Consider the following 27,595-nt stretch of genomic DNA (forward strand, 5'->3'; position numbering starts at 1 on the left):
TTGACTGTGGTACGCTTTTTCCTGGGTGGGAAACAACCAATGCGGATTCTATACAGTGATACATCAATACCCATTTTGGCCCAAATTGTTTACCATAGATCGGGTAGGAAATACTGTTCATGTACATATATGTACAAATGATGGTCAAACATGTAATCGCTCACTCTAGCAAAGTCAACTGATGCTTATAACAACATCACTGCAGTTCCTTTGTATACCTCTGCTATCTACCGGTGAGAAGCGACGGTCAAACAATACACTGTAATCCTTCTATTGTTCACCACCTGTCACTATTATAATCCAGGTACATTTAGTTAACAGAATATAACATCCATGTATATGAATTTATACGCACAATGCACACTTTATTCCGAATTTATGCACTTTTTATTGTAAATAACTACTAAATAATTCCACCAATGAAAAGAATATTTTATCCTTTTTAAATTGATATAAAAATAATTATAATATATGAAGATTAGTAGAAAATCAGAAATAGTGAAAACTCAGAAAATATGAAACATTTGTGTATGTGTTTTGGAATGTAACATGACAATCATATCAATATGAACCTTTGTGGCACCAGTTCTGTATTTAATAATTACCATAAAACATAAATACATTAAGGAATCTGACCCACAAAATAACTAAGTGGTGCATATATATATATACCTCCATTTTAAACCATAATTTAAAGTATTAAAGCCTAATGACCATATAAGTTTAGTACCAATTGGAAGCTTAGACGTATTATAAGTATCTATCATGTGTTTCGGGTACGGATTGAAAAATCCAACCCGAGGGCACGTGCGTAAGCTGGTGACGAGGCTTGCCAAGTTACCGGCCACACAGCATGCTCGAGGGTCGGATTTTTTTATCCAAACCGGAAAAACATGATTGATATTTTTCTTGCATATATCTAAATTTATCAATTTGTGGAAAAAATGACGTAGAAAACGAACATTTGTACAATTACACCAAAAAACGTGTGCGACGTTGTTTACTGACGTCATAGAGCGCAGTAATTATAAATAACTAAAATAGCGTTTTTTACAATTATTTAATTTCAATTTTAATTAAAAGTCTTGCTAGCATATATTTGATTGCCCTTTATTGAAATGGCATAATATATTTTTCATAAACCATACAATAAATGAAATAAGAAGTGGCGCGTTGTTGCGCGTGACTCATCTTACATGGGGTATTTAAGATGGGTTTTTCCAGCACTGGTCACATGACCGGTATGCAAGAAATATGATTCCTTTTTAATTACTTGCGTATCAGTTAAAGATAAAAATTAGATTATGCATAAAGTTATTGCAGTTTGTAAATTTCCTGTTTATTTCGATGGAAATTGGATGTGAAATTACCAATTCACAATCTTTCGAGGTTAAATAGCTTAATTTTGTATTATTTTACTCTTTCTGCACATTTAACCCCAAAAATGAAATGATAACCACGAAAAACAAAGGGGCACCTGAGGCCTTATTATTAACTCTTTTGTGCGCCTGATACCTTAAACTAATGTTTTAACATTTAACTAAGAAACTTTTACGCAATCTTTCTAGGTCAAAAAGCTTGTATTATTATACTATTTTATGTAGATATATTTTTCATTAAACACTTTCAAAATTTAATGATACCACGAAAAACAAAGGGGCACCTAAAGCCTTATTATTTACCCTTTGGTGGGTCAGATACCTTAATCTAATGTTTTAACAGAAAACTAAGAAAAACACCAACCTTAGTCTTACAGCCTCAGCAATGGAGGAACTGGCTTCCGGGCCATAGTGCACTGTGGATATTTAAGACAAACAAGAATTATTTTCAAAACAATTGCTGCTAGTCTAAAGTCTTACTTAAAAGACTTTTGCAATATATTGTCCAAATTTGTTTTTAAAATGCCTAAGCCTAGCATTGATTGTAAGATATTCACAACCATTCAAAAAATATTCACATAATTCGTAAGGACGAGACATAATGAATGGCTACAAATGCCTTGCGACCACTCCAAATACATTGTGATAAATATAATGGCTCACAAATACATACGAGTATGTTGTGAAAAAAGTGAAGATATAATATATATATGCTTTCCTTGCAAGTTTTAGGAGCATGTTGCTAATATTTGGAACAATAAACAAATGGTAAGAATTGGTTAAGAACATTTAAGAATGTCTAACGACCATATCCCAATCATTTCGATGAATTGGCAAGTGCAATTGCAAGAAATTGGGGATGGTTTTTGAGCAGCATCTCTAGATTAACTTGTTTATGACATAACATGAGTAAGAAATTGTTGAACATTGTTTTTGCAACATCATAATTTGGCCAATTTTACCATTATTACTCTTATAATAAAGATTGAAGAATAAAATGAAGACTTGTAGTCTTGAGTATTGCATGAGTTACAAACTCTGGCTCAAGAGGTGAGTGAATATGGAGCATGGTCCCAAATATCACAAAAATACTCAAGTCAAACCTCAAGCTCGACATATTTTACAACATAAGATCACAACAAGAGATGTTTGTCAAACATTATGCCCCCCCCCCACCCCCAGGGCCATGTTGTCAGGATTATATGGTGGATAATTGAATGAAATATGCATGGACCGAAATGACAGCTGATTTGTCACTGACATTGGATGCTGTTGAGGCTGTTTTAAGATTATGACCATTCAAAGTGTGAGGATAGAGTGTGTTTTGACCATGATATTTGACTCTATGACCTCAAAATCCATAGGAGTCATCAGCTGGTCACCAAAAACCTTAATGTCATGTTTGAGGGCCATGGGTTCGGGCATTGTCAAGTTATCACACAGAAAAGCTTTTTTGCTATCAAGGTCAAAGTGACCTTGATCTTTGACCAGATGACCCCTAAAATCATAACGGGTCATCTACAGGTCAGATGCAACCCCAACTCAAGTTTGAGGGCCATGGGTGCAGACATTGTCGGATTATCACTCTTACAACATTTTCGCATTCAAGGTCACTGTGATCTTGACCTTTGACCAGATGACTCCTAAAATCAATAAGGGTCATCTACTGGTCAGGCCGAACTTCCATGTCCAGTATGATGATCATTAGGTTCAGGCATTGTTGAGATATCAATGGGAGAAGATTTGTTAACTTTTTTACATTAAAGGTTACTGTGACCTTCACCTTGACCTTTGGCCCGCTGACCCCCAAAGTCAATAGGGGTCATCTACTGGTCAGGCCAAACCTTTACGTCAAGTTTGATGACCATAGGTCCAGGAATTGTTGAGTTTGCTTTCAAGGTCACTGTGACCTTGACCTTTGACCCCTAAAATGAATAGGGGTCATCTACTGGTCAGGCCCAACCTCCAAGTAAAGTTTGAGAGCCATGGGTGCAGGCATTGTCGAGTTATCACTCAGACAACCTTTTACCATTCAAAGGGTCATCTTCTGGTCAGGCCCAGACGTTTACAGTTTATCTCCCTTTCAGTCGAAGGGGAGAAATAATCACGGCAAATACAGGTATGAACATGTAAGTAACTTGTAGTCATTCCATTATATGAAAATCTGATTTGTTTGGGTTAAAGAAGATACACATAATTTATTACCTGAAGTGTCATTGTCCTGTGTTGTGGAGGCAATGTCATCCTTGGGGCTGTCCTGCAGCTGGGCCATGGAGCCAGTGCTGAAATAAAAAAAAGCATTCCTAGAACTTGGCTCAAGGTTTTGAATAAGTTTCGGTTGAACCGTCTCAAATAGTAGTTACTGACCAGCTACTATTTTTTGTACTTAAAATTCACAAATTTTTCCAAATTTGAACCAGCCCTATTGCCATTTGAACTATCCATTTTGGCTGGCAGCTGCGGTTCTTATTAGGAACACTGACTTGCGCTTCTAAACCTACACCAGTATTTATTTTTGTAAAAATAGTAAGGCAGTAAGGGAACACTAATTTGGTTTACAAGCTATCTATTTCTTATGTTCTATACATGTACATTTTACTGTTTTTTACTCAAAACATAAGAACACACATACATTTCATGAAGATCTATTGAAAATGACATGAGGGTTAAATATAATAGTATCTTGTAGGTAACTAAAACTTCATCCAACCTCTGTGTTGCGTCCCAGAGATCCATCTGTTTCTTCCAGTGGGCCTTGGCCTCCTTTATGACTTTCTCCGCACTCTCCTTTTGCCTAAAACAAGTCAAGACACAGTTCATAGCACAGATGGCACCAGAGACAAAAATGTCTATAACATGTTAAGTAACAATGCATGGCACAGATGGTGCCAGAGACAAAAATGTCTATAACATGTTAAGTCACAATGCATGGCGCAGATGGTGCCAGAGACAAAAATGTCTATAACATGTTAAGTAACATTGCATGGCACAGATGGTGCCAGAGACAAAAATGTCTATAACATGTTAAGTAACATTGCATGGCACAGATGGTGCCAGAGACAAAAATGTCTATAACATGTTAAGTAACATTGCATGGCACAGATGGTGCCAGAGACAAAAATGCCTATAACATGTTAAGTAACAATGCATGGCACAGATGGTGCCAGAGACAAAAATGTCTATAACATGTTAAGTCACATTGCATGGCACAGATGTTACCAGAGACAAAAATGCCTATAACATGTTAAGTAACAATGCATGGCACAGATGGTGCCAGAGACAAAAATGCCTATAACATGTTAAGTAACAATGCATGGCACAGATGGTGCCAGAGACAAAAATGTCTATAACATGTTAAGTCACAATGCATGGCGCAGATGTTGCCAGAGACAAAAATGTCTATAACATGTTAAGTAACAATGCATGGCGCAGATGGTGCCAGAGACAAAAATGCCTATAACATGTTAAGTAACAATGCATGGCACAGATGGTGCCAGAGACAAAAATGTCTATAACATGTTAAGTAACATTGCATGGCACAGATGGTGCCAGAGACAAAAATGTCTATAACATGTTAAGTAACAATGCATGGCACAGATGGTGCCAGAGACAAAAATGTCTATAACATGTTAAGTAACAATGCATGGCACAGATGGTGCCAGAGACAAAAATGTCTATAACATGTTAAGTAACATTGCATGGCACAGATGGTGCCAGAGACAAAAATGCCTACAACATGTTAAGTAACAATGCATGGCACAGATGGTGCCAGAGACAAAAATGCCTATAACATGTTAAGTCACATTGCATGGCACAGATGTTGCCAGAGACAAAAATGCCTATAACATGTTAAGTCACAATGCATGGCACAGATGTTGCCAGAGACAAAAATGCCTATAACATGTAAAGTCACAATGCATGGCACTGATGGTGCTGAAAACAAACAGTAAATCTTATACATTCTGAAATCTTTTTCTTAAACTTATAATATATGAAGATTATCAGAAAATCAGAAATAGTGAAAACTCAGAAAATATGAAACATTTGTGTATGTGTTTTGGAATGTAACATGACAATCATATCAATATGAACCTTTGTGGCACCAGTTCTGTATTTAATAATTACCATAAAACATAAATACATTAAGGAATCTGACCCACAAAATAACTAAGTGGTGCATATATATATATATATACCTCCATTTTAAACCATAATTTAAAGTATTAAAGCCTAATGACCATATAAGTTTAGTACCAATTGGAAGCTTAGACGTATTATAAGTATCTATCATGTGTTTCGGGTACGGATTGAAAAATCCAACCCGAGGGCATGTGCACAAGCTGGTAACGAGGCTTGCCAAGTTACCGGCCACGCAGCATGCCTGCGGGTCGGATTTTTCAATCCAAACCGGAAAAACATGATTGATATTTTTCTTGCATATATCTAAATTTATCAATTTGAGAAAAAAATGACGTAGAAAACAAACATTTGTACAATTACACCAAAAAGCGGGTGCGACGTTGTTTACTGACGTCATAGAGCGCAGTAATTATAAATAACTAAAATAGTGTTTTTTACAATTATTTAATTTCAATTTTAATTAAAAGTCTTGCTAGCATATATATTTGATTGCGCTTTATTGAAATGGCATAATATATCTTTCATAAACCATACAATAAATGAAATAAAAAGTGGCGCGTTGTTGCTCGTGACTCATCTTACATGGGGTATTTAAGATGGGTTTTTCCAGCACTGGTCACATGACCGGTATGCAAGAAATATGATTCCTTTCTAACTACTTGCGTATCAGTTAAAGATAAAAATTAGATTATGCATAAAGTTATTGCAGTTTGTAAATTCCTGTTTATTTCGATGGAAATTGAATGTGAAATTTCCAATTCACAATCTTTCGAGGTTAAATAGCTAAATGTTGTATTATTTTACTCTTTCTGCACATTCAACCCCAAAAATGAAATGATAACCACGAAAAACAAAGGGGCACCTGAGGCCTTATTATTTACTCTTTTCTGCGCCTGATACCTTAAACTAATGTTTTAACATTTAACTAAGAAACCTTTTCGCAATCTTTCTAGGTCAAAAAGCTTGTATTGTTATACTATTTTATGTAAATATATTTTTTTCTACTCATTTAACACTTTCAAAATTTAATGATACCACGAAAAACAAAGGGGCACCTGAGACCTTATTATTTACTCTTTGGTGGGTCAGATATCTTAAACTAATGTTTTACAGAAAACTAAGAAAAACACCAACCTTAGTCTTACAGCCTCAGGAATGGAGGAACTGGCTTCCGGGCCATAGTGCACTGTGGATATTTAAGACAAACAAGAATTATTTTCAAAACAATCGCTGCTATTCTAAAGTCTTACGTAAAAGGCTTTTGCAAGATATTGTCTAAAAATTCTTTAAAAATGTGTAAGCCTCACATTGACTGTAAGATATTCACAACCATTCAAAAGATATTCACATAATTCGTAAGGACGAGACATAATGAATGGCTACAAATGCCTTGCGACCACTCCAAATACATTGTGATAAATATAATGGCTCACAAATACATACGAGTATGTTGTGAAAAAAGTGAAGATATAATATATATATGCTTTCCTTGCAAGTTTTAGGAGCATGTTGCTAATATTGGTAAGGAGTGGTTAAGAACATTTACAAATGTCTAACGACCATATCCCGATCATTTCGATGAATTGACAAGTGCTACAGGTCTGCAAGGGCAATTGCAAGAAATTGGGGACGGTTTTTGAGCAGCATCTCTTCAGTATCTTGTTAATGACATAAAATGAGTAAGAAATTGTTGAACATTGTTTTTGCAACATCATAATTTGGCCAATTTTACCATTATTACTCTTATAATAAAGATTGAAGAATAAAATGAAGACTTGTAGTCTTGAGTATTGCATGAGTTACAAACTCTGGCTCAAGAGGTGAGTGAATATGGAGCATGGTCCCAAATATCACAAAAATACTCAAGTCAAACCTCAAGCTCGACATATTTTATGAGGGCCATGTTGTCAGGATTATATGGTGGTTAATTGAATGCAATATGCATGGACCGAAATGACAGCTGATTTGTCACTGACACTGGATGCTGTTGAGGCAGTTTTAAGATTATGACCATTCAAAGTGTGAGGATAGAGTGTGTTTTGACCATGACATTTGACTCTATGACCTCAAAATCCATAGGAGACATCAGCTGGTCACCAAAAACCTTAATTTCATGTTTGAGGGCCATGGGTTTGGGCATTGTCAAGTTATCACACAGACAAGCTTTTTTGCTATCAAGGTCAGTGACTTTGACCTTTGATCAGATGACCCCTAAAATCATAACGGGTCATCTACAGGTCAGACGCAACCCCAAGTCAAGTTTGAAGGCCATGGGTGCAGGCATTGTCGGATTATCACTCTTACAACATTTTCGCATTCAAAGTCACTGTGACCTTGACCTTTGACCAGATGACTCCTAAAATCAATAAGGGTCATCTACTGGTCAGGCCGAACTTCCATGTCAAGTATGATGCTCATAGGTTCAGGCATTGTTGAGATATCACTGGGAGAAGATTTGTTAACTTTTTTACATTAATGGTTACTGTGACCTTGACCTTTGGCCCCCTGACCCCCAAAGTCAATATGGGTCATCTTCTGGTCAGGCCCAACCTTTACGTCAAGTTTGATGACTATAGGTCCAGGAATTGTTGAGTTTGCTTTCAAGGTCACTGTGACCTTGACCTTTGACCCCTAAATAAATAGGGGTCATCTACTGGTCAGGCCCAACATCCAAGTCAAGTGGGAGGGCCATTGGTGCAGGCATTGTTGAGTTATCACTCCGCCAACCTTTAATCATTCAAGGTCACTGTGATCTTGACCTTTGGCCCAATGACCCCTAAAATCAATAGGGGTCATCTACTGGTCAGGCCCAACATCCAAGTAAAGTTGGAGAGCCATGGGTGCAGGCATTGTTGAGTTATCACTCAGACAAGTTTTTACCATTCAAGGGGTCATCTTCTGGTCAGGCCCAACTTCAATATCAAGTTCGATGACCAAAGGTCTAGGCATTGTTGAGTTATCACTCGGACAAGCTTTAAAATTCTTTTACCATTAAAGGTCACTGTGACCTTGACCTTTGACCCCTAAAATCAATAGACCATACGTCCAGGAATTGTTGAGTTATCACTCGGACAAGCTTTGGTCTACCGACGGACGGGCCGACCGACCGAACTACCAACCAATCGATAGATCGACCGACCGACCGACCGACATGTGCAAGGGGGGCATAATAAGATTAATACTATTACGCGCGATTTTTTAAAATTGTTTTTTCTCATAGAATGTGTTGATAAAAAAGTTTGTCAAAATTTCAAAGAAAACTTGTTCCAGAGCAAAATATTTACTTTAGTTTTTCCTCAAAATCTTAAAGTACATTTTTTGCTGTGGAATATTTTTTCTGGAAACTTGACCAAGGTTTTTAAAATAATTACATTGAATGAGAGAATTCCCCCTTTTTTAAACATGTTTTGTTGTTTATTATGTAGTAAAATGATATGAGATTGAGATTTGACTTGAGTATTTTTGTAATATTGGGGCCTGCTCATTAAAAAATTAATAAATACATCAAAGAAGCTCAATATGAAATTAATTCAGTCTTGGCTCTTTATTAAATTAACAATTACATAAATATTTCATATTAAAGGGGCTGTACTCCGTATGATGAAATAGCGAAAAAATTGTCGAAAACTGACATAAACTTGGTATCGATGTGTACAATGCATTGAAACTTACTAACTGAAGTACCAAATAGTTTACAATTAATTTATTTTTTCGCTGTTTTTTCGTATTTTTCCATTAAAAAAGATTACTAGGTATGTCTACCTAGTAGAATTCATTCCATTTGCGTGATTGGCTAGTCAATGTTATCATGTGATATTACCAAGTTAGGTATATAGCTTAAATATTCCTACTGTTTAGGGTAAGCCTTCATAGCACAGTGGATACAACACTGGACTGCAATTTTGGCGACACCAGTTTGAACCCGATTTTTTTTTACATTTTGGTATTTTTTTACAATTATGATATCAAAGAATAAAACAATTTATTAAATAATTGTCCTGAGATTCGTTACAGAAAAAACACATTTTTTGGTGCTATATCTGGTGTACAGTCTCTTTAAATTAAATCAGATTTTTAATAAGATTTGAAATTCCAACACTTGCGAACTTTATATAAGTAGCATTAGTAATAAGTTACAGTCAAATCTAGCTATGTCAATGTTGTTGGGTCCTCTAAAAGATAAAAAACATTCGATATAATCGAAATATATAAAGTGTATAATTTAACCGAAAAAATCGAAAAAAACATTGAGATAACAGAGATGGACATTGCGAGTTAATTTGCTGTATAATGTTTTAAAAGAACTACATGTTTCTATACTTGACAAAAAAGTCTTGCAACATGATACATAACTGAAAAATGAGTAAATATTCAAGTTTATATAAATATTAATTTGCATTTTTTAAATTCATTGTTTGAATCCCAAATTAAACTACAAATTGCCAGCTCCTCTTTGCCGTTTGAAAATGGCTGATCTTAATGTACATTATTTAAAAGCGGGTTTGCATGTCCTCAGCCACACTCAGACTTTACAGAAAGTGTTCTTCTTCAGCATTTCTATATGAAAGTAGATCTTAAAAAAACATACATAAGCCCATGTAAAACAAAGTTGTCAACTTTATTTTATTTTTAACTGAGAAATCACTGGCTTGATTGAGAAGTTACATTTTGTGGCTTGTAAAGCTTGGGCCTACAAAAAAATACATTTGGTTCGGGTAACCCGACCCTACCTACAGAATAAGCGCCGACCCTACCGTTTTTATAGTCGATTTGAAAAAAAAAATTTTTTTTTTTTTTTTTTTTTAAAAATTGCTTTTCAATATGTAGTTTAAAACCTTAAATGCATATATACAGAAGATAACTTTAACACCATTCTCCAATGATGAAAATGTAAACTTTAACACCATTCTCCAATGATGAAAATTACATTCTAATATAAAGTCTTATAAAAAATAAATAAATAAAAAAAAAACCTACCTATCCTACCTATTTTTGAAAAGGATGTTACCCTAACCAAACAATTAATTTTTTTAGGCCTAATGGTCCAACTAAATTTGTAATGGCGTCCGTCCCTCCAAGTGACAGACATTTTTCAAGTCCAGATGTCAAAAAGAAGATATTGCGCAAATCAATCATATGCAACTCAAATTAGGCCAAAAAAAGGGGGTTTGGTTAGGGTTACATCCTTTTAAAACCAGGTACAGTAGGTAGGCTTTTTTCATTAAGCTTTATGTAAGAAAGTTATGGTCATCATTGTAGAACGGAGTTAAAATAAACTTCTGTATAAAGATTTAAATTTAAAATACTCAGGCCCCAATTTCTCGAAACTTCTTAAGTCTCTTATAACAGGATTAAGCTAAACCCACTATTTTTGTCTTTCAATATTTTGCGTTTTATATACTCCTTTAAATTTTTTAATACTTAAGATAAGAATTATCGTTACGATTATCTCAATAAACCATTTTTCATTTATCAAAAATCAATTTAAGTATGTATTTTGTCTAATTGTAATAAGTAACTTAACCCTGTTAAGCTTAAGAAGTTTCGAGAAATTGGGGCCTGTACAATGCTACAACACCAACACTGAACAAAACAACAACCATACATCAAGCTTTTTAACTTACCTCATTCGAGCTTAAAAGCTAACTTTCTGAAATATATACTAAACAACATGAAACATTGAATTCCTCAATGAGTTATTCAATAATGTTATCAAACAATTCCAGAAAATAGATAAACATATACTATGCAGTTTGTCACCGCAAGCCCATGTAGGGATTCAGTGCTGACACATCTTCAAACACTGTCAGCAGGCATACCAATACACTTCGTTTACTGCAAAATACTTAATCCTGACGATTAATAATCAATTATTGAAACGGTAATGTACATTAAAGTAATATTCAGTTTCTGTAAGCATTGAACCAATGGCATAAGACCAGTCTTCCAACAGTATCAACAGTTAGTATAAATATAGTCGACCCCCATTGGTTCAAACTGCCTTGGCTCGATTTCCTCGTTTGCTCGAACTTGATTTAAAGGACCGATTGTTTTTACTTAATGTTAGCATTACTACTTGGCTTGAATTTGACGAACCTCTAGGTATTTCGGCCCAATCCCTGAGAGTTTGAGCCAGCGGGAGTTCGATTCTATATCATCTATATACTGTTATTATAACTTAGTGTTGACACTGTTTGAAGACTGCCTTATATTAAATGTATGGATACATTTTTTATGTTTCATGTACATTTTTGCATGTGAATATATCATCAAATCAGATGATTTGTTCTCAACATCTTTGATCAAAATGGAAGTTCATCAGCCTTTGATCATGAAATCCATTTTCATAGTTAAACCTGCAAACATGCTTCAATTCATTTCAATATATATACTGTCGAGCTTTGTTGGCTCAAACGCCCTTGGCTTGAATTCCTCGATGGCTCGAAATGGATGTAATGGACCGATTTCTATACATTGAAGGTTCATGTAAGCATTCCTGCTTGGATGGAACTTTCTGAGGCTCTGGGTATTTTTGCCAGTCCTTGGGAGGTCGAGCCAAAGGGGTCCAACTGTATATGTATATATGCCAACTGTATATGTATATATGCCAACTGTATATGTATATATGCCAACTGTATATGTATATATGCCAACTGTATATGTATATATGCCAACTGTATATGTATATATGCCAACTGTATATGTATATATGCCAACTGTATATGTATAATATGCCAACTGTATATGTATATATGCCAACTGTATATGTATATATGCCAACTGTATATGTATATATGCCAACTGTATATGTATATATGCCAACTGTATATATGCAGAGTATGAAATTAATCATCATGGGTCAAGCTTGAATTTCCAAAGCTGCAAAGTATAAATCTGTATTAATTCTGCTGGTGTCAGGACCTACATGTGACAAAAGAAAAAATGACTGTACAGCAACAACTAAAAGGCTTACCACCAATAATTTCTGGAGGGCGATCCCAGGGGTTGTAGACAGACAACGACTCTCCGACCTCGTAGAATATGTGCAGGTGCTTATTCTCGCACTCCTCCCAGCGTATGGGTTGCATATCTGAGGATGGAGAAGTAAAAAAAAGTATAGAACAGACAGAATAGCATTGGCACTTTGAATATATTATTTTTTTACTGATTTTATACTCACATGCATCTAACTTAACAATATTTATACTTGAAGACACTGAATAAGACACATAATATTAGATACGAATTTGAAAACAACACACAATGTGATTTCAAAAAAATCTACTATAGATCTACAATATGGAATACATATATATCTTATTGAAAATGTTTTTTCTTCTACTTCTTGTGAAACCAGTATATAGAACACTATTAGATGCACTCGTTCAAGTGCTTCTTAATTAAAATGTGGGGCTGAAATCCGGCCAAATTTACAATACAAAATAGAAGACTTATGATTTCACAAAAATTGGTCTCAAAACTCACAAAAAAAGTTCTTATGAAGTCAACTAGTAGTTATGTTTAAATATGCATTCATAATCTCTCAATTTACAAATTTTGTATCTTAAAGTGCCTTTGCTTTATTTCCTTGTTTGAAATATATTATTGTACCGGTAAATTCACTAGCTTGGTAATGGCGCATGTGAGTTTGGTTCAGTGGTCACCAGGCAGGACAAGTGGGTTTTCTCCGGGTTACTATGGTTTCCCCCAACAACATATTCATAAGAACACACTCTTTCGCAACAACATGCCGATGAGAGTATAAGTTATCACATCTTTCTTCACAATCGTTGTAAAATATATAATGTTTAAACTAATAATTCACGATTTTAGGCATTTTGTGGCTATTGCTACAAATCTAAGGCCCTGCCTGGCCAATTAAAACTAGAGCTGTCACAGGAGTGACGAATACCCCCAAATGCCGCCTGGACACAGGAATGGCAAACCATTCCTTTGAAAAGAGGCCATAACTCCAAGGTTACTGCACACTGCATCTTCTTTTATCATGCATGTATTGTTTTATTTAAATCTGTTGAGTAATTTAGAATTTACACTGCTGACAAGAAAAACTAGCCTTTCATGAGTTATCGTCCGGAAACCGTTTTTCTATTTTTAGTAACAGTGACCTTGACCTTGGCCCCACCAGCCCCAATATCGAACTTGACCTGTATCTTCTGATGTTACACCTGTGTACCAAAAATTGTTCAAATCTGTCTAGCCTTTCATGAGTTATCGTCCGGAAACCGTTTTTCTATTTTTAGTAACAGTGACCTTGACTTTGGCCCCACCAGCCCCAATATCGAACTTGACCTATATCTTCTGATGTTACACCTGTGTACCAAAAATTGTTCAAATCTGTCAAGCCTTTCATGATTTATTGTCCGGAAACAATTTTTCTATTTTTAGTAACAGTGACCTTGACTTTGGCCCCACCAGCCCCAATATCGAACTTGACCTGTATCTTTTGATGTTACACCTGTGTACCAAAAATTGTTCAAATCTGTCAAGCCTTTCATGAGTTATCGTCCGGAAACTGTTTCCTATTTTTAGTAACAGTGACCTTGACCTTGGCCCTACCAGCCCCAATATTGAACTTGACCTATATCTTCTTATGTTACACCTGTGTATTAAACTGTATCTTCTGATGTTACACCTGTGTACCAAAAATTGTTCAAATCTGTCTAGCCTTTCATGAGTTATCGTCCGGAAACCGTTTTTCTATTTTTAGTAACAGTGACCTTGACCCCACCAGCCCCAATATCGAACTTGACCTGTATCTTCTGATGTTACACCTGTGTACCAAAAATTGTTCAAATCTGTCTAGCCTTTCATGAGTTATCGTCCGGAAACCGTTTTTCTATTTTTAGTAACAGTGACCTTGACCCCACCAGCCCCAATATCGAACTTGACCTGTATCTTCTGATGTTACACCTGTGTACCAAAAATTGTTCAAATCTGTCTAGCCTTTCATGAGTTATCGTCCGGAAACCGTTTTTCTATTTTTAGTAACAGTGACCTTGACCCCACCAGCCCCAATATCGAACTTGACCTGTATCTTCTGATGTTACACCTGTGTACCAAAAATTGTTCAAATCTGTCTAGCCTTTCATGAGTTATCGTCCGGAAACCGTTTTTTCTATTTTTAGTAACAGTGACCTTGACTTTGGCCCCACCAGCCCCAATATCGAACTTGACCTGTATCTTTGATGTTACACCTGTGTACCAAAAATTGTTCAAATCTGTCTAGCCTTTCATGAGTTATCGTCCGGAAACCATGAAAACCAACAGACCGACCAACCGACCGACAGACAGACCGACCGACCGACCGACCGACCGACCGACCGACCGACAAGCTCACTCCTATATACCCCCTCAAACTTCGTTTGTGGGGGTATAAAAACAACAACTTATAACGGAAACTTGATTAATATATTTCCCTAAAAAGGTAACTGACACTATCATCAACATTTGAAAATCATTTTCATTAAAAGTATCACTCCCATTTATATATTTAACTTACTCTGATCCAAGATAAGCCATTTGAAGTTTATGTGAGATCTTCTTGGAACCTCAATACATATGCTGTGGCGATTCATGCCATCAATGCCTCCATGCTTCGCCACCAGAGCCTTGTCTGACTGCCAGCTAAACAGATATATATAGCATAAAAATTTTACCACAACATTTTAGGCAACAGCATACTGAAAGAAAACAGTTGTTCATTTTGATCTGTGCTTGGCCTGGAGAATTTGATTGTCTGCATCCAGATTCCTGTAATAATTTGTTTTATTTCTGGACACATTTTTCTTGAGCATGTGCATCAACAGAATTATTAACATTTGTATTAAAGTAATTTGTACACAAAATAAGGATGTATAGGTTAGAGTTTATTTTGTTATTTCTTCATGAATAAGTAACCTAAGGGAGCAGAGCACAGCAAAGCAATCATGGTTTCTTATTCATAAAGAAATTATATGGACTTAATTTATTCTAACAGTCTTAGTGTTAGCCCCGCAAAGATTTCATTAGCTTTATGATAAGCTGTGAACCTGTAAAAAAGAGCTGTCAATCACTGCAAAATATTGTAACGTCATTTAAATCAGCGTTGACACTGAAATTACACCTTTGCATATGCAAAATGTAGGCGTGGTTATATGTGCATGCACAGTTATAGCATAGTTGACTGAATCACTTGTCACAGAAGTCGACTTCAGCAATAAGTACTAATTCTTCACAAATTAAAAAGTAAACATCTTAAAAATCTAGTGCCCCTGATTGGCTGAAAACACTAACACGGGTTTGTATACACATTACTTTATACAAATGTATCTTGATGTGCTCAGGAAACTTACTAGGATCTTGCTCAGGAACTACATTCAAGCAGATCTAAAGTTTGGGTAAAGGAAAACATAAATTTACCTTTAGCTACAATTCTGTATAACTCAGAATCAACCATTTTGTTTGGAATTAATGTGAAGAAGGATAATGCGCTTACCTCCCCAGTTGTGAGATATCTCCAGCTAGAGCGACATGTTTCTCCCGCCCGGTGAGCTTGTAGTGCATGGAAAACTCAACCCGCATCATGTCTTTCACCTCCGTCATGATCACCTGTAACAGATGCAGCAGATATTATTAAGTTACATACTCTGTCTTGCATAGAATAGTTGTTGTAACTCAACTGTTAATATTTAGCAAAACTTTTGAAAGACTTAAAGGAGCATATGAGACAAAATTTGTGTAAAATATATTGACTATAAAACTTAAAATTCTAATAAAAAATTGATTAAAGATAAGTTCCTGCTAAAAACCACTGAGACTGTTACCTAGAATTACAAGAAGCTAATTAAAACTTAACTTAAACTAAGAACTACTAACAGCTAACAAGAACTACAAAAACTAACAAAAAGCTACTAAGAAATGCGTATAGCTAATAAGAACTATTAACAGCTAACAAGAGGGCCAAATGGCCCTGAATCGCTCACCTGTCATATATTGCACATTGGTTTGATAAGAAATCTGGATGGTTCAAAGTAGTTAAGGTTTTTTAGAAGTCTGGGTCATTTTTACCCCAATGCCAAAGTTTGGACAATAAAGGTAGAGGTCCACTTAATGATGTATTATGCCAAATAGCTCTAGTCCTTGTGAATTCGGAGAGAATTTTTTTATGCTTCTATTATATACAAATATTGAAAACCTAAGCCTATGAACACGGGGCGTGGCCAATTTTGACCCCAGGGCTAAAGTTTGAACAATCTTAATAGTGGTCCAATAAGCAATGCTTCATACCAAATATCTAAGGCCTTCGCCTTTTGGTTTCGGAGAAGAAGATTTTTTAAGTTTTCATCATATACATATATAAGGAAACCCATGACCACCCGGGTGGGGCCATTTTTTGACCCCAGGGCCAAAGATTGAACAATATTGGTACAAGTCAACTAGATGATATATCATGCCAAATATCTAAGCTCTTGTCACTACTTGATTTTACGTGTGTATCTATATATGTATATTTGTAATTAATTGTTGTATGTGGCCCATATTGAAAATTGGTATGTGTACTAAATATGTTATCCAGTTTAAGTTAAGACGTTACTTGTCTTTGTGAGTTCGGAGAAGATTTTTTAAGTTTTCACTATAACACATATAGAGAAAACCCATCAGCCCCGGGGTGTGGCCAATTTTGACCCCAAGGCCATAATTTGAACAAATTTTGTAGAGGTCCACTAGACGATGAATCATGCCAAATATCTAAGCTCTAAGCCATGTAAGTTCAGAGGAGATGATTTTTGAAGTTTTAACTATAAACATATAGAGAAAACCCATGACCCCCCAAGGGGGCGGGGCCAATTTTGACCCCAAGGCCATAATTTGAACAATCTTTGTAGAGGTCCACTAGACGATGAATCATGCCAAATATCTAAGCTCTAGTCCAAGTAAGTTCAAAGGAGAAGATTTTTGAAGTTTTAACTATAAACATATAGAGAATACCCTAACCCCCCGGGGCGGGGCCAATTTTGACCCAAAGGCCATAATTTGAACAATCTTTGTAAAGGTCCATAGACGATGAATCATGCCAAATATCTAAGCTCTAGTCCAAGTAAGTTCAGAGGAGAAGATTTTTGAAGTTTTAACTATAAACATATAGAGAATACCCATGACCCCCCGGGGCGGGGCCAATTTTGACCCCAAGGCCATAATTTGAACAATCTTTGTAGAAGTCCACTAGACGATGAATCATGCCAAATATCTAAGCTCTAGTCCAAGTAAGTTCAAAGGAGAAGATTTTTTAAAGTTTTCACTATAAACATATAGAGAAAACCCATGACCCCCCAGGGCGGGGCCAATTTTGACCCCAAGGCCATAATTTGAACAATCTTTGTAAAGGTCCACTAGACGATGAATCATGCCAAATATCTAAGCTCTAGTCCAAGTAAGTTAAGAGGAGAAGATTTTTGAAGTTTTAACTATAAACATATCAAGTATACCCATGACCCCCCGGGGCGGGGCCAATTTAGACCCCAAGGCCATAATTTGAACAATCTTTGTAGAGGTCCACTAGACGATGAATCATGCCAAATATCTAAGCTCTAGTCCAAGTAAGTTCAAAGGAGAAGATTTTTGAAGTTTTCACTATAAACATATAGAGAAAACCCATGACCCCCCGGGGCGGGGCCCATTTTAATCCCAAGGCCATAATTTGAACAATCTTTGTAAAGGTCCACTAGACGATGAATCATGCCAAATATCTAAGCTCTAGTCCAAGTAAGTTAAGAGGAGAAGATTTTTGAAGTTTTAACTATAAACATATCAAGTATACCCATGACCCCCCGGGGCGGGGCCAATTTAGACCCCAAGGCCATAATTTGTTCAAAGAAGAAGATTTTTGAAGTTTTCACTATAAACATATAGAGAAAACCCATGACCCCCTGGGGCGGGCCAATTTTGACCCCAAGGCCATAATTTGAACAATCTTTGTAAAGGTCCACTAGACGATGAATCATGCCAAATATCTAAGCTCTAGTCCAAGTAAGTTCAGAGGAGAAGATTTTTGAAGTTTTAACTATAAACATATAGAGAATACCCATGACCCCCCGGGGCGGGGCCAATTTTGACCCCAGGGCCATAATTTGAACAATCTTTGTACAGGTCCACTAGACGATGAATCATGCCAAATATCTAAGCTCTAGTCCAAGTAAGTTAAGAGGAGAAGATTTTTGAAGTTTTAACTATAAGGCCAAAAAAAAAATAGGTTCGTTTCCGGTCTCCTTCCCAAAAAAACGAGGGTAGGTAGGTAGGCATTTTTTTTTTATTTATTTTTTTTTTTTTTTGGGGGGGGGGAAGTGATCTAGAATAGAAGGCGGCTGACTTTTATTCAAAAACAACCATATTAACTGCGTATGAGACAATTTTAAAAGGTACTAAAGCATAAAATGTAAATACAAGTCCATTCATTTATTAAGAACTGTATAATGTGTATTAATTATAATGTATAGATATACATTTTCTAGAATATCAATGCATGTATTGTTGAACATGTTTGTCTGTATGACAGATGTCGAAAAAGAGTGCCTCAGATTTGTCAATTTTTCATATTTACCAATTTCACATTTGTGCTATAATGCTATTCTTATATTTGATAGAATATTAAAATTCCAAACATTGTCAGAAGCTGTTTTTGTCACTTCAATGATCTCCGAAGTACACCTGACCCGTGTTGACAAAGCGTTTCCATTCTCAACTGAATTAAGAGTATGAAACTTAATTTCTTATTTAAATCTCAATATGTTTAGTACTAAATTTAAGACACTAACTATTTGAAAGTGATACCGTAATTCACCTAAGAGTTCGGACACCTTAAATTAATTATTTTTTTCGCTGTCCGAAAACATAGAAAATTACCATTTTTACATTTTATTTACATGTTTGTTTAACCTGCCTTTTTTCTTCATGTTTGCATTTTACCACTTATTAATTTATCCGTAGTAATCAATGGTCATAAACTTATTTATTACGCCTATAAGTGTAAATCCTTCATCAAGTTAATTAAAACACCATTTTATACATGCATTGAACTGATTAAACACATTCTATCGGCTTCAGATCAAAGAGTCACACTGTGTGACGTCACATAACTTACAGTTATACCCACGAGGATCTCGTGGAGAGCATGGACATTGCTATGCAGGATTAATATATAACTGTACGATTATTGACTGACGAACTCGACATGGGTGCCGCCATTTTAATAGACTGCTTATCAAATTACCGAATTCGAAATGAGACCAAAGATAAGAAAATTAACGGAAAGAAAGTACCGAAAAGTACTAAATATGCGCGCAGTTAACTTTTACACCAATAAAAAGTATAGGGTCGGCGCGGAAATAAGAGGGTCGGTCGGGCGACCGGAAACAGACCTATTTTTTTTTTTGGCCTAAACATATCAAGTATACCCATGACCCCCCGGGGCGGGGCCAATTTAGACCCCAAGGCCATAATTTGAACAATCTTTGTAGAGGTCCACTAGACGATGAATCATGCCAAATATCTAAGCTCTAGTCCAAGTAAGTTCAAAGAAGAAGATTTTTGAAGTTTTCACTATAAACATATAGAGAAAACCCATGACCCCCTGGGGCGGGCCAATTTTGACCCCAAGGCCATAATTTGAACAATCTTTGTAAAGGTCCACTAGACGATGAATCATGCCAAATATATAAGCTCTAGTCCAAGTAAGTTCAGAGGAGAAGATTTTTGAAGTTTTAACTATAAACATTAAAGAATACCCATGACCCCCCGGGGCGGGGCCAATTTTGACCCCAGGGCCATAATTTGAACAATCTTTGTACAGGTCCACTAGACGATGAATCATGCCAAATATCTAAGCTCTAGGCCAAGTAAGTTCAGAGGAGAAGATTTTTTAAGTTTTCACTATAAACATATAGAGAATACCCATGACCCCCCGGGGCGGGGCCAATTTTGACCCCAGGGCCATAATTTGAACAAACTTTGTAGAGGTCCACTAGACGATGAATCATGCCAAATATCTAAGCTCTAGGCCAAGTAAGTTCAGAGGAGAAGATTTTTTAAGTTTTCACTATAAACATATAGAAAAAACCCATGACCCCCCGGGGCGGGGCCAATTTTGACCCAAGGGCCATAATTTGAACAATCTTGGTAGAGGACCATTTGGTGATCCTACCTACCATATATCAACGGCCTAAGCCTTGTGGTTTGGGAGAAGAAGATTTTTCCTTTTGGTTGCCATGGCAACCAGAGTTCTGCATGGAATTGAATTCTTTGAACAACTTTGATAGAAGACCACCCAAGGAACATCCCTATGAAGTTTTATTAATATTGTTGTGGGCTCGCCCCTCGTGCGATGCCCGTCCGTCAGCGGCGCTTCCCGACGACTCTGCCGCGCTCTCCGACGCTTGATAGCTATATTATAATTACTCAGGATGGCTATCGTTTTCCAAGTTTCACCATACTCAGCTATTTGGCCCAAATAGCTTATACTCGGCACCATTTAATGATTACATAGTCCCGGGGATGAGAAATGGTACCAAATCCATATAAAGTTCTAACGTTTATTGTCAGGAATTTCTTCTTAACATAAGAAATGGCACAATAATCTTCTGCCAACGTAAAATAACAAGTACAAGGTTCTGTGTATTCGTGAAAATTCCTAACATCTATGAAATTTCAGCAAACTGCGTAAATAAATGCTGATTTAATCGTTACGTTATTTATTTTTAATCTCTCATACTTAAGTTTGATCAAAATGTGCTTAAATGTGCTTAAATTAATTTGTTTTCTATACTTTCTGTACAATTTTTGCGTAACCCCCCCTGCCCCGAAAAAGACCAAATTCCTACTCCCCTCTGATGAAAAAATCCGCTCTTTAAATACTCCAGAGCAGACGACGGCATCGACTCGCGATCGACTTACGATCGACTTCTAGATCGACACCAAAAATGTGCATCGACAACAGCTGATCGATCGAAGAATTTGCGATCGATCGCATAAAGATGAATCGCATTTTCTCAGCAATCAAACGACTTTTAGAAAAGCTATACAGAAACCTTAAAATTACAATACAGTGCTATGTTTATCGTAGAGTTTAACAACAAAAGTTATATCCCTTGGAAAGAAATTAGCCATGCAAACCAAACTTGCTAGGGACAAAAACAATGTTTGATGGATTTACATTTACCAGGTTTGTGAGTTAAAACCTGAACAAAACGTGAAATCATTTAGCAGAAATATAAGACTTGTGCATTTTTACGTTACGCAATCAACAATCATCTTGAAATTCTCTTACAAACGCATATAATTTACGACTTTTTAAATGTGAGAACTTGCAGTGAACATTTAGTTGCACAGATTGTGACTGCAGTATACAGTACAGTATCATGCAATTGTTAACCAGAGACAATTAATATATGGATGCCAAATATGAAAATTGTGATGATTGCTACAAAAATAATGAACATGACATGTACGCCATGAATTTAATATGCTACTAGGCAGTTTTCAAGCCAGTGCATTTGTAATAATTGGGGTACAGCATCACAATCTGCGAAATCACGGATACTCCCAAAGAAAATATTCATTAATCAATACGAATACAGTCATTTTAAAGGTAAGTCCATTTAATTAGCATTAACGACACTGTCCATATGTGCTGGGGCACATCAATATTGGCCCAGCGGTTAAGGAGGGGATGTCTTTTAAGTAAATTGTTGACGGACGACGCACGACGCACTACGGACGCCGGACAAAAGGCGATCACAAAAGCTCACCTTGTCACAAAGTGACAGGTGAGCTAATAAAAACTACTAATACATGTATGTAATAGAAGCTACTAACAACTATGTAGAGTTATTTAGAGCAACTATAAGCTACTAAGAGCTACAAAGAACTACTTAGAGCTACTAATAAATAGATTTAGAGCAAGCTACTAAAAATTACTTAGAACTATTAAAAGCTTATATTTAGAGCTACTTAGAACTTCTATGAGTTAATATGATCTAAATGATACTGAAGCACTATGAAATGGTTATAAAACAGTATTTTGCATTCAGAAAGGAAGCCTTTTTTTACAGCTGGTGCACATGTATTTAATGTCCGGTTATTCATAGAAAATGGGGTCTCACAAAAGGCATAATCATCCTATACTTATACTGTAATACATATAAAATTTAAAATGATCTTAAAGGATAAAATTGAATTGAATTAAAGGACTCTCAAATGATATGGGTGATGACCCTCAAAATTGCAACATTATTACATATTTCATTATTAACATTTATGACTATCTAAAATCATCAGGTTATGACATATATTTGGACTGCATTTTTGCTGTAAGCTAGCTTCATGAAATTTGAAAACATTGTAAAGATTAACAAATGTTTTCTCAGAAGTGGATCTGAAAAAAATCCATACCCAGCGGAAATCAGGCAGACGGTTTATTCATTGTTTTTGGTTGCTAAGGCAGGGGAAACGAATAGTTGGTCTTACTAAATGAGTGTATGTGAAGGTGCAGGTAGGGGTTGCTTGAGACTTGTTGTAGGATGTGGTTGTTGATGTTATAAAAGAAGTTGGACTTGGTCAGGATGCTTAATACAGTGTGTGTAGATCACGTGATAAATAACGTCATAAATGCTACATCGGAAGGCAATATTTTGCTTAAAATGAAGACTTTAAACAAAGATAACTTCACTATTTCTTCACCATTTTAAATGAAAATTAGCGCAGTCTATGCCGCTTACGGGGCCCCACCTTCGGTCTTATACCAGAGTTTGACTGAGAGTTTAGTTTTTTAAAACACTTCAACAAACCTTTTCACAATACGGTCATCTGACGGAGCAGTGTCAAAACATTGTTTTGGAGACAGGTTTGTCGAAGTGTTTGATGAAACTAATCACCTTATCAAACTTCGGTAATAAAACGAAGGCGGGGCTCTTTAAGCATTATAGACTACCGTTTGTTTATTTTAAAATGGTGTAGTAAAATAAATGTTATCTTCGATTTAAGTCTTCATTTTATTAAGCAAAATGTTGCCTTCCGACGTAGCATATATGACGTAATTTATCACGTGGTATACACACACTGTAATATGTAGCATTTTTTGGCGTTGAACTTCATGTGGTGGTCAGCTATGGGTAGTCTTACATGGGATTTGACTCTATCTGGGAGGTCATTGATGTGGCAGAGGAAAAGCAGCGGCCCTAGAACTGTGCCCTGTGGGACCCTGGATTCGACTTGTACCTGTTTTGATTGCTCTCCTTCAACCACAATGCACATCTGTCTTTTTGTAAGGAAGTGGGTGATCCAGGATAAAGTGGAGCCTCTTATGCAGTGGTTGAAATTAACACTTTTAGCCCACAAGCCCTGCACTGGTAAAATATTTTTCGGAATTGCTCAAATTCTAAATTATATACAGCAGGGCTTGTTCTAAAATTTGATGCCAAGCAAAAGTATAAGAATTTGGGCTTGTTCATCAGAAAGTCTAATTTTAATGACTGCTTATACGGTATGCTTCAAGCTTGCTGAGGAGCTTTTTGTGTGTCACGGTATTGAATGCTTTACTAAAGACCAGTATCCCGATGTCAACTTGTTTATTCTTAACAAAGTAGTTAAGTAGTTGTTACAATGAATTGCCTTTCACAGGAGTAGCCAGATCTAAAGCCGTGGTTGAGGGAAGTAAGGACATGCTTGTCTAGATGTTCTAACATTTGGTGGCAGATGATGTGTTCTAGGATTTTTGATAACACACAAGTCAGAGAGACGGGTCGGTAGTTTTATATCTGTGAGAGTGCAGCTTTACTAATGACATTGATTTCATTGAAGTTGAATTTCAAACTTCGCGCCTATCGAAACATTTCATGACGTCAAATAAAAAAATAAAATTCCTATCCTCTCCCACCATGCCGTTTAAGCAAATAACGTAAACGTTTGTTGTCTTACCTGATACCTGAAGTATTTATCGAAACAATCGTATATGGAACTTCAGCTTAAGTTAGAAGTCAACCATTCCGGAAACGTCGACCGTATCCATAGCGCTTTGGACTGGTAGTTCATGATTCCAGGCAAAAACTTTGGATTTTTAAACCAGTCGAATCTCCAATGCAGTAACCTCCCTTTACCAAAATCCTCTACGCAGCGGTTGTTTCCCTTAGCGTTTTAGTTTATTCTTCATTTTCTTCAAATTGATGGCGACTCAGATTAGGCATATTTTTTAAGTCAAATATATCACAACTCACAGGTGTATGTATACTTCGAAATGCAAAATCAGTTTAAATGGCTCGGGTGATGTTATGAATAAACCAGTGGTACACTGATTCATAAATCAATCAATTATTTTCCATCTGCTTGGACAGTGCCCTAAACGAGAGTAGTTTCGAAGCTATGCCATTTGCACAAAAAAATGACAATGCTTAATACAAAAGTATATATATCTAAAAATTGGAAAAAAAGTTCAAAATGACCAATTAAATGTTAATTTTTTACATGAAAATCAAGTAAAATCATAGGCTCGTTAAACAAATTTACTTTTTTTGTTTTAATAACTTTAGGAGGCCCATTACGATTAGAAATATGTTTTGATTTATTTTACCTTAAAAAAAAGAAAGAAAAATATTAAGTTGTGTATTCAACGAAAGTTGTATCGTCCGTAACGCAATATCTACACGCCTGTATTTAGCACAAACAACCAATTCATCTTGAAAATTTCTTCATGTTTAAGAAGAACCTCTTAATTGAAATATTCATTTTGCTTAAGTAAGGAAAATTTGTCTGTTTCTAGTAAGGTCATAGAGCCGTAGCAACACTTGATGTGGAGTCTGTGACGCTTTAGTGATACAGCCTTCAGTTTTTTCTCAATTATTTGAATTTCTTAGACTTGTTCTTTCAAAATCGTGGTCTAGTTGGATCAGATAACAAGCAACCCGAATATACATACAACGGCTGATCCAGGAATTGACTTTAGAGGGGCGGTGTTACTAAGGGAAAAAACTTTTGACTTGCGCCCCTCCCTCATAACCAAAGTTTGACAGTTTAAGATGTTTGCAGGCGGGGATACTCTCTTAAGAAGTTTTTTTAGTCCTAAATGCTGTATTTCTCCAATATTGACATAAAAAGTAAACTTGGGCGCGCTCACTGGATCCACTAGTGACATACAATTTTTATTGATATATCAAAGTTGTATAAATTCAAAGTCAGGTAAAATCAAGGTTATAACATTATTCTTTTATCAAGAAATGCCATAACTTGGGTTGGGTGGGGGTTATTTTTCAGAGTGAATGTTGAAAAGAACATGAGATAATTAACAAAAGTAATGGATCACTTCGTCTTTTAAATAACGGACAAAAGGAAATGCCACGGCCTCTGGCCATAGCTGAAAATCTGAAGTGTTAGACTAAAAATTAGGATAATGAACATTACTAATTAAAACATATTTTTAAAAATGCAAGGGTTTAATGTTTCTGCCCAAAATACTGTAAAAATTGAGTATGCCTGTGTTGTTTTGTGCATTCTTTTTCTCTTCGTTATTAAGTGGCTGCTCAACTTTGACTCCGTGTCTTTAAATTATTTGGCCACTGTTTATCCCAATGTCAATTTAATGCCAATTAGTATATATATATACATACGGTTTACCAAATCAAAACAGAAAATAAATTAAAGCCCGGTAATCGATTTGATATTAAAATAAAGAGCTAAGAAGAATTTATTGCAAGAGCAGTATAATTGTACATGGCACGCAAATCACATGTTTTTAATACCATCTATTCCCCGGGTTATAAAGTTATACTCAACGAGCATGACACGTGTTTAAATGTGTATATATTTTCACAGATAACTGATAATAATCGATAATTGTTGTGTAGAGTTGTCCAATGGTATAGGTAGATGTCCACCTATTGACCGATTGGTTATTGGTTCGAGTCTTAACCATATAAATATAGGAACACATCTGGTGCACCACTCTTAACTTTCAGTGGGTATTCCGTTATGCCGTATTGGTAGAAAACTGCCCAAACACTTTTAAATAACCAAAACACGTCAAATTTGAAAAAAAAACGTTTCCAATCTCTGCAGTAGGGAGAGATTCTCGAAGTGACGACATATCATATGTTTCAATTAAATTGATGTGCTTGGACACGCGCCTCATAACAGAGAAATATTTAAAATTATCAAATATAGCTGTCCTCATAAGGTTTAAACTTAATTTCTACATGAGTGTTAATTAGTTTAAACTAATCTAGATCCCCCAACAGATCCCCCAACTTTTGAAACATGTTGTTCAGTTGTTGTCAGGTCATTTAATACTTATAAGGGGAGACGACTGCGTAGAAGCTTGCAGAAACATTTGGGGATTTAGTATAAGTTGACCTCTAAATTAATATGCAAAAATACAATATTTACCTCCCGTTGTTACAAATAGTCTGTTTCGTCCGAAATTAATGTGCCGATAACTCCCCTCATTATCCCACATTACGGTAGGTTTTCTGGATTCCGTGCGTCGGTGTGTCTATCCAAGGGGCGGTTCCAAGTTAAGCTTTACAAAGGCGTCGTTACTTGAGCTCCAAACACCACCGAACAAAGTGTTATGGTATTTATTTCTGTCGCCCTCTTTACTTCCCCACCCACGAGTGTCTGTGTGCATGTAGTACAGCCTTGGTTGACTCTATTTCGCTTTAAATGCTCCTTACATTCTCTAAATAAATTGAGAAAATCAGAATAAAAAAGTTTGCTTTGGAGCTACATGTAATGCACAAGTCAATTGTAACAACGCCCGCCGACCCCCCCCCCAAGTTTTTACCTTGAAGGATGCCCCACAGTGCCGAAGGACTGGGGGCCGTGGTTACAAATGACTGGTGAATAACTAGCTAAAGAACTTCAGCGAACACGTTATATATTACCTTTTTGGATGTGTTTAATGTGTTGTGAACATCAAAAAAATAAATATCAACATTAAAGTTATGGAAGCCAGAACTAGTGAATAAAAGGATGGATGTTTTTTTACAAATGCAAACTTCACTCATCCTCCGTTAACCTCATACAGGCACTTGTCCAGC

General features: G+C 36.1%; 1 protein-coding gene across 1 annotated transcript in view; it reads right to left on the bottom strand.

Moving 5' to 3' along the window:
* Positions 1-27,595, bottom strand: part of LOC128205760 (uncharacterized) — a 51,646-nt gene that overhangs the window by 12,610 nt on the left and 11,441 nt on the right. The window contains exons 3-9 of the mRNA XM_052907696.1: positions 16,015-16,127; positions 15,040-15,164; positions 12,493-12,609; positions 6,654-6,705; positions 4,090-4,173; positions 3,585-3,661; positions 1,744-1,795 (exon numbers count right to left, since the gene is read on the bottom strand). Coding sequence (XP_052763656.1) covers positions 1,744-1,795; positions 3,585-3,661; positions 4,090-4,173; positions 6,654-6,705; positions 12,493-12,609; positions 15,040-15,164; positions 16,015-16,127 — 620 coding nt within the window. The remainder of the gene's footprint in view (positions 1-1,743; positions 1,796-3,584; positions 3,662-4,089; positions 4,174-6,653; positions 6,706-12,492; positions 12,610-15,039; positions 15,165-16,014; positions 16,128-27,595) is intronic.

This window comes from Mya arenaria, chromosome 2, assembly GCF_026914265.1.
Source record: "Mya arenaria isolate MELC-2E11 chromosome 2, ASM2691426v1".
Classification (NCBI taxonomy): Eukaryota; Metazoa; Mollusca; class Bivalvia; order Myida; family Myidae; genus Mya; species Mya arenaria.